At 54.8% G+C, this 8,666-nt stretch overlaps 1 protein-coding gene across 1 annotated transcript in view; it reads left to right on the top strand.

The window, feature by feature from the left end:
* The window catches only part of VOLCADRAFT_89713 (uncharacterized protein), a gene marked incomplete at both ends in the record, with an annotated part of 4,302 nt that extends 1,009 nt beyond the window's left edge, over positions 1-3,293 (top strand). The window contains 6 exons of the mRNA XM_002949417.1: positions 55-145; positions 511-583; positions 840-1,152; positions 1,575-1,746; positions 2,162-2,260; positions 3,246-3,293. Coding sequence (XP_002949463.1) covers positions 55-145; positions 511-583; positions 840-1,152; positions 1,575-1,746; positions 2,162-2,260; positions 3,246-3,293 — 796 coding nt within the window. The remainder of the gene's footprint in view (positions 1-54; positions 146-510; positions 584-839; positions 1,153-1,574; positions 1,747-2,161; positions 2,261-3,245) is intronic.
* Positions 3,294-8,666: the final 5,373 nt, after the last annotated feature.

Here is an 8,666-nt window from a genome sequence, read left to right as displayed (position 1 = left end):
TCTTTCCCCCCCTCACTCCCCCCTCTACCCCCTTCCTCCCCCCCTCTACCCCAGAGAGAAGGCCGACGTGGTGGTGGCCTCCATCTACGTCAACCCCACCCAGTTTGCTGCACACGAGGACTTCGACGTGTACCCTCGCAACCCGGTGAGGCGTCCGTGTGGAGGGGGGGGAAAGATGAGAAGTGGGGGAGGGGAGGGCGGGAAACGGTAACTGGTTGGGAGGCTGTGTCTTCTGCGAGAATGGCCTCACCCCCCCTCATCTCATCTCGCCCATGTGAGTGGGTGGGTGGTTGCCATCCACCACCGGCCCTGTTGGCCGCCATAATGCCGTCGTGTCCCCCGTGGGGCTCACGTGCGCCGGGCCCCCCCTCTCTGTCTCTCCCCACACGACCCACGGCGGTGGCTGTATGGATGGTTTCACGGTGATGGGGGGAATTCCGTATCCACCTCCGACGTCTACCCCCTCTCCACTCCTGCTCCCACTCGCACTCCCTCCTCCCCCCTCCCCAGGCTGAAGACCGCGACAAGTTGGCCGCAGCGGGCTGCCATGCCGTGTTTGAGCCGGACTCCCTCTACGTGTCAGGTGGGCGAGTGAGGGGCGGCGGGGACGGGGTGGATTGAGTGTTGGGGGATGGTGGGCTTAGGGTTGCAGGATGTTTGCCGCCGGAGGGGGAGGAGGAGAGGGGGAGAGGCTCGGTCAGAGACTGGGGATACCGTTTCTCCCACACATGCCATCTTCAACGCCCGGCTCGCGGCTCACTTAATCCATTCAAACACACGCACTTACACGCACGCACTTACACACATGCAGACGTACACACCCTCCCTGGCCCCCGCAGTCCCCGGGGCCGACGGCGAGTCCTCCAATGTGGTGGGTCGCGAGAGCGGCCACCCGGGCTCCCATGAGACGTTTGTGACGGTGGAGCGCCTGCAGCGGCCGCTGTGTGGGGGCTCCCGGCCGCACTTCTTCCGCGGCGTGTGTACGGTGGTGACCAAGCTGTTCCACATCTGCGAGCCCGACGTGGCTGTGTTTGGCCGCAAGGACTACCAACAGTGGCGGGTGATCTGTCGGATGGTTCGAGATCTGGACTTCCCCGTGGAGGTGGTGGGGATGCCCATCTGCCGGGAGCCGGACGGGCTGGCTATGAGCAGGTGAGACCCGAATCCGGGGGAAAAGACTAGGGGTTAAGTGTGTGGGGGGTGGGGTGGGGTGGGTTCGGGGGGAATGCGGCGGGGTGCGGTTGCGGATTTCATATGACTGGCCCACTCGAGCGCCAACTCGAGTGCCCCACGTCAGCCGGCAGCTCCCAACAGCCCTAATATGCCTTGTAGCATCCTTTGTTGGCGTGGGTGTTTTAACTTCTATTCCCCGATGCGCCCAATGACCCCCGCCCGGTAGTCGTTTGCTTCCGTCCCGGACTCTTAACTGCCAACGTTGCCGCGATGGCTACAAACCAAGTCACTACGGGTCCGTACATCGTTGGTCTAATCTTGGGTAGAATCCTGGAATACGTCTTTCCTTCAATCGTCGAGTGTGATTCGTCGTACCCCACCCCCCAAACACACCCTTTCAGTCGTAACGCTCGTCTGTCCCCCGAGTCCCGGGAGAGGGCCTTATGCATCTCCCGGGGACTGGCTTGGGCTGAGAAGGCGGTGGCGGAGGGGGCGGTTTCGGAGCCCGCGGATGTGGCTGCGCAGTTGAGGGGACGTATTGAGGAGGCGGGGGGTACAGTGGACTATGTGGAGGTGAGGGGGCGTGTGGTGTGTGTGTGTTGGGGGGGGAGGGTGCTGAAGAGGGCAGGAGGGAGGCAAGGGGCTCTTAGGTGATGAGAACGGTAAGATAAGAACTAAGGGGGAGAGAGGGAGCCCCGAGGTCCTCGTGGTCCCCTCCGCCAATCTGTCCATCTATCGCGCGATGACCTCGTGCTCATGTTCGTACTCGTTCCCGTCGTCATGTACAACGAAGAAAACGCCAACAAGCGAGCGGAGGACGTTGTTAGGGTGGCGGGTGATGTGGCGGGTGGCGGGTGGAGCCTTAGCGGCGCCCGGTTGGCGATGGAGAAGCGGCTGTGCTCTCTCTTCAACCACCACCACCACCACTACACCCACCCACCCACACAACCCCGCACGCCCCCCACCCTCTCCCAACCCCCTCCCCTAGCTGCTCCACGCGCACCACCTGAGCCCTATCAGCGACCTGACCTCCCAACCCGTGCTGCTGGCGGTGGCCGCGCACTTCCCCGCCCGGGACCGGGGCACGGTGCGTCTCATCGACAACACCGTACTGAACGACCCGGGGGACAGCAAGCAGCTGCAGGACCGGACCCAGCAGCAGTAGCATGTGGAAGGGCAGTCGCAAGAGGTGGCGGACTAGCAGTAGCAGTAGCAAGGAGGGGGAGGGGGCTACAGTAGAGGAGCCTGAGGGCGAGCTCGCGTGACCTTGAGCAGGGGTCGATTGGGGGGGGGGCATCTGTTTCCAGAACGGGCAGGTGGGGAGGGATGGGGAGGGGAGGGATGATGGGGAAGGGCAAAATGCATGTGTAGGTGTGTAGGTGTGTATGCGCGCGCACTCGGGAGAGCGTTGCGGTGGCGGTCCCCCCCCTCCGGAGCTGATTGGCTCCTCCCTCTTCACCCGCCATGTGTAGCAGTGCCGTGCAGCGGTGCACCACCGGGGGGCGGGTCTGGTCGGATTGGGTCTCCGCGTCTCTGGTCGGTTGGATGGCCGGGCGGGGGCGGGGGCAGGGGCAGGGGCGGGGCCGGGGGCGGGGGCAGGGGGGCGACACGGGTTCAGAGGTTAGCAGAGAAGTACCAACTCGTGAATGACTCCAAGGGGTGTGTGGTGCTGTCGGTGGGTTTGGCGGGATGGACGTTGTGATATGCGGGAGCACCTCCTTCCTGCCCTTTGCTCGGCCACCAAACCCATCCAATGCTTGTATACTTCGCCATGTGAATTCCTGGTTGCTTGCCGTCTGACGGGTACCTGTCTGGCTGGACATCTAGACGTGTATGCTTCCAACCACTCATCACTCGATCCTAGAACTCCAATACCACACCTTCTGACAATTGCCTGTTCATTAGCCATTCCACTCGTTCGTCTGCTTCACGTAGCACTTGCGGGACCTCCTGCCATACGTCGTGCCCCAGAAAACTTAGAAAACGGAGGAGACTAGTGAACCCCATCCGCCTCTTCGGAGTTGGAGAGAGCCTCCTTACGATCTCCTGTCGCAAAACTTGGTGTGCCACAGACCCACGCTGCGAACGGACACGGCTCCAAAAACTCACAATCTGTTTGAAAACGTGGTAGTGTAGGGGTAGCTGTGACAATTTCTGCGAACAGGATCTGGTTTGGCAGCTCCCACCACTTGCCGCACGAACGACACCTGAAGCTTCAGCGCGTCATCTTTCAGACATGCCTCGAAGGCCCCCTCCACAAGGCCCCTCTCGCATCACTCCGCCTCCTGAGCCTGTCCAAGACCTCAGCTAGCACAAAGGGTCCCCACACTTGACAGCAACATACAACAGTATTGCTCGTACCTGCGTATCAAAACATTTACATCTGTGGCAGCCACAGGGTACCAGTACACCGTACTGGTGCGATTGCTAAGAAGGACGATCATATCCATAACCCATAACATCATAATCCCACACGCTACAACAACCCCCAACCCACCCTGGAGCGCCTCCGTGACTTCATCCATTCCTGGTTGAACAACATGCATGTCACCACACCATACCACACACAGAGTACCGCACTCAGCAACCCGCATCGCACTTAGGGTTGAGCAGATGATGTGATGCAGCTTGCATTTCGAAGCCTGTACCGTGCTTGTGATGTAAGTGTGTATGCCGGCAGTGGAGGCTTGTTTTGATCAATGATGCAGCACTTATTGCCGCAATGGCCGGCCGGCGGGGGGCTACTGTGTTCTTCGGTAATGTTGTGGTCCGAGGGAGCAGCCGAGGGTTTAGCGGAATCTTCTGATGAAGCATTCAGGTTCTGTTGGCTTTCAGGCGGGGGGAGCTTGTTCCAGTTCGCAAATGTAGTCCGAGTGCATGGATCGTGAGTACGAGTGCAACTGTTGGGCTACATGGTATCCTGCGCGTGTATAGTTTACTCGGTGGTCTTGACGACTCCCCTGTACAGGTCGTGTCTGTTCCGCTACTCCGGGCGCCCCTTTGACCCCGATCTTAACCTCTCGGCTTTGATGACAACGTCATGCAAAATACTTGAAATCCCTGTAGCCAAGCCATGATCTTTTCGTGAGCAAGCATGGCATGGCCGCACGCATAACCAGTAACTTATTAGGTAAAAGCATTACGACTTCTGACTCGACGCAGTTCATGTTGCCTCAGCTATGCGAATTTTCTGCTTGGTACGGACAGATACAAATTATAAACTCTGCACTGGCTGTCAATGGGCATCTCTGGTTGTCCGAGGAGCGACGCAAAAGGAACCCTTTACACGCATTCCAAGCTCTCTGTTTTACTGGTAAACTAACCACCAGAGCCGGTTCATGCGAGATCTTGTGCGGACGGACGGACGGAAGCAATGGCTCACAACCGCGACTCCGCAAAACTGTCTGGCAACACACAATTCTATAGACCTGGACTTCTGGAGAAACTTTATCGCAATCCACAATAATCTGCTGAGAAAAGGTAGCTCCACTACTTCCCTAGCTTTTAAGGCGACCAGGCTTAACATGTTTCTTGATAACATGTTATCCAATTAAACTCTAAAGACGACAGGCTTTAATATGTATGCAACGTAGAAGGCATTCTGCAAGCCAGCAATCTTGCGTGTCAGGGGACTAACCTCTTGAGACTCTGCAGGTAGTACGCAAGGGCAAGGGCAACCAAGAACTAACAGTTTCTATTAGGGGAGAATTAGGTGATAAATGTTGGATACCGACAGTATAAGTTTGGTGGCCTACTTCCGCGTGTACGGAACCCAAAGCGAGCTTGACAGCTGTAACACCAGCCCATGGTTATTTCGAAGTGCCTGCCTCACCACACCTTATCACGCTCTTCTTTATGATCCACAAGGGCAGGTGACAGCTTGTTGCCTCATACTGTACCTGAGGGCCTCCTCGCAGTCCCAGCGCAGCACTTTGGTCTGTAGTGTAGACCTGATGTTGGTTGGAGGCCACCTGCATTTTACCAGCCTACCGAGATTCACGGGACCATCGATTCTGCTGTGGAGTTGCGACGAGCTTGCGGTATGTGCAAAATGTGCAAAATGGCCGCCACCTTGTAATCCCGTCAGAGTGATACGTTGCAAATGAAACCAATTATCTTTACGCAGGACTGTTGATGCTTCGTGCAGAGCGGCGTGACATAGGTGCGAGGACATGTCGCCTGCCGAAGCCGACCATGCGAAGTCTTCAGGAATAATCTTAATTCCTAGAGGTTAGTTTCTTGGGTGTGCATTTGATCTGCAAAATCTTAGGAACTTCACAGGATCGTCCGACCTTTGCTCGCGCAACGGCCTGCCGCGGGGCCAAGAGCAAGCTAAAGTTACTATCGAACGCATTCTTGCGTTCTGCGTCCACATTCCGTGGACACTAACAGCTAGGCAGTCGAACAGTTTCAACCGTTCCGAACACTAATCCGAAGTCCCGTTCGCCCCATTCCCGACAGGCATTGCCGAATCCAACAACTTGATCAAGCCCATCCCATAAGACCTTTCAACGACAAGATCTAAAGACACTCTGCAGCAAGAGCCCTTGCCTCTGTAACCTCCGCCGCCACCACAACCAGCGACCCACGTCATCATTATCGCTAGAAGGTGGTGAGTGGTTGCGACCTTTTTAAGTTAAAGTTAAAATATGACATGGTGCAAGTGAATAGTTGAGTGTTCGACCGAGGATTGGTTGACGTGCATGGGACGAAGAGCACTCATTCTCCGTACCTTAGGTTAGCTGTGTTTGTCTATTTACATGTACAAGTGCTTTCCACTGAGTGATCAACTCTAATCAACCGTTTCTCCGCAACGGCCCGCATGGGATCGGTATAACGCATCTGGCTGGACTATCCAATATTGTCAATATTATATAATTAAATAAATATAAATGGACAACACAGAGATCTACTAAGATTAGTTTTATTTCTATCTTGTCCCGAATTGTTAACCCAATTACTTTTTAAATAAGATACGATCGGTTTTTTGCAATACAGAATTATCGCCTTATTATTTTTGTTTTCTAAAACTATGAGCATGTTTTGTTATTAGTGCAAAGAAGTTAATAAAAAGCTGAATTGTTACGGCGATTAGTAACCTTTGGTTAGGCCCGCCGGCCGGGCCGGGTACCACAGCCTTTGCGACCGGGCACCGGATCCACCGCAAATTTCCGACCGGAAAGGTGCTGCCCGACGCCCCAACCACGTCCTAGTGATAAAATATGACCATAGCGTTTGGAGCTACCAGGCCGACGCGCGCGTGTTTGTGCATAATTGGGTTGACAAAAGGGTAACAAAAACAATGATGAGAAGTTCTGTCTGTGGCTCTGGTGCCGACGGGACAAGTCTGTTGTGGGCGGCTGCAGCGCGGGACTCGCGACGGTGGCAGGCAGACCGAACGTCAGCAGGGTCCGATAAGGGCAGCAGCGTTATTTTTTTGCGGAATATATTCCGAATTCGGAATAAAAAAATGTTCGTGGTCCTGAAAGTTAAGAATAAATAATGTTCCGACCGTGCAAGTTCATTCTTCCAGCCAAAAATGGACTGTCCGTGCCAAAGCCGCTAGCCCTTAGGGCAGGCGGGTACATGAGCGATACAATGCGCGATGCCACCTCCTTTCGATGATTGTACAAGACGCTTACTTGAGCTGTGGACGTCTTCCCCACCATACACCCCCCGGCACCAAGTCTAACTGCAGACAAGTTGCGAAATGAAAACGCAACGGTCTGGCCTCAGGTATCGTTACCCGACGTCGTTGTCAGGCGATGATGCGTCTTGAGTATACAGACCCGTGATGTGACGTATGGGGATGAAAGTTCAGGCGAGGCCCGAGTCCACACATCCACCCCTGGACCCGCGTTACGCCGGATTTCTCGCCACCCCACTCCCCTACGCCACCCCCCCCGCGTTACCTAATTTCCCCTTCGGTAACACTTCGGTCTCCCGAATACTTGACATTATAAAATTTTATAAACTTTTCTCTCTTAATTAAGCATTCTATTTTGTTCTAAAATATTTTCTGTTTTCTTCGCTCTTGGTTAACGAAAACCCGAGGGATGACCCGGCACGCATTCCCCGAAGGTGACACTAAGACTAAACGAAAATAGAAGGAAAATGCCAAAAACTTAACACTGACTAAAAATGCTTAATAAGAAACCTAAAATTCTGCTGGCCGAGAATACAACCTAGTGACTCATACTTCGTCTCCCTTTGTCGGGGAACGAACACTTGCGGGGGACCTTTGGCCCTTCCTTCCCCCACCAACATTCCATGACCACCACCAGTATTGCTACTCTACTGCCGTCACAAGGGGCCTCAAGCGTAAGGCGTGTATCATTAACAGTACCGGGCTTTGCATGTGTCTAGCACTGTGTCTCACGCCCCTTACCGCCTCGTGGAAAAGGAGTAGTTTGTCCCCCCAGTGTTGAAATGATTGGTTTGGATTATAATGGAACCCCTCAAAGACGAATTAGGAACATCCCTTCTCGTTTCACAACTGCGAAACATCCCTCCTCCTTTATATTAACAACTTCCTTCGGTTTGCTGATGCAGTCTCTGCAATCTGAACGCCCCAAACCGTAATCCAATCCACTACCCCGCTTCTATATGGGATCAAACCCACAGGATAGGCATTTGTTCTGAGTGGTGCACCAAGATGTACATCAAGGTCTGCTGAGTTTGGGCGGCCACCCGCCACCTGCTGCACACGATGCTGCATGCACAAGAAGGTGGGGGATGTAGGGGTTTAGGATTCGAATGAAGGTGGTGCAGATGAAGGGGCTTAGCGATGTCCCCTCCCATTATTTTCTCTACAATCATTGGTGACCCCTTTTCGCGGTGCTGCCATTGAAAGTGTAGAACTCTCGTTACGACTCACCTAACGGTTTACCGTTGCATGCCGTTATGTCATTTGCTGCTGTTCTCTTCACACTCCGACACACTCCGACGTGGTGACGAAACATTGATCAGCTCTCGCGAGTGCTCGTTGTCTGGACACTTGCCACGTCACGCTTCACCCGGACACTACCTTCCTGGTACTGTGCGGAGCCGTACAGTGCCGTTTGGTGCCGTACAGAGGCCATGGGGGGTTTGGACCCAATCACGCTTTCGTCTTTTTGGTCGGATATGAGGATGAGAGCGATGATGACGGGGAGATGGAGCAGCAGCAGGGGTCAGAGGGGTATGCCAAAGGGTATGCTGATGCAGATCGCAACAATGCTGCGCAACGGGGCCCTTACATCTCCTTGTCGGACTGATTGACGCGGGCCGCCTTGTCAGCTGCTGCCTCTGGAACCTCTGCCCCAACACAACTAGCAGCCCACATCATCACCAAGGTGGTGGATGTTCTACGACCTTTCGAAGCTGCCTATGACATGGTGTAAGTGGATCTTTGAGTGTTCGACCGGGGATTGGTTCACGAAATTATGAGGAGAGAGGAGGGCCGGGAAGGGTAGGAGGGGGGAAGGGGAGGAAAGAAGGGTGAAAGGAAGGGA

Source organism: Volvox carteri, assembly GCF_000143455.1.
Source record: "Volvox carteri f. nagariensis unplaced genomic scaffold VOLCAscaffold_14, whole genome shotgun sequence".
NCBI classification, from domain to species: Eukaryota; Viridiplantae; Chlorophyta; class Chlorophyceae; order Chlamydomonadales; family Volvocaceae; genus Volvox; species Volvox carteri.
The sequence above is the reverse complement of the archived record's forward strand: the minus strand, read 5'-3'. Positions and strand labels throughout refer to the sequence as shown.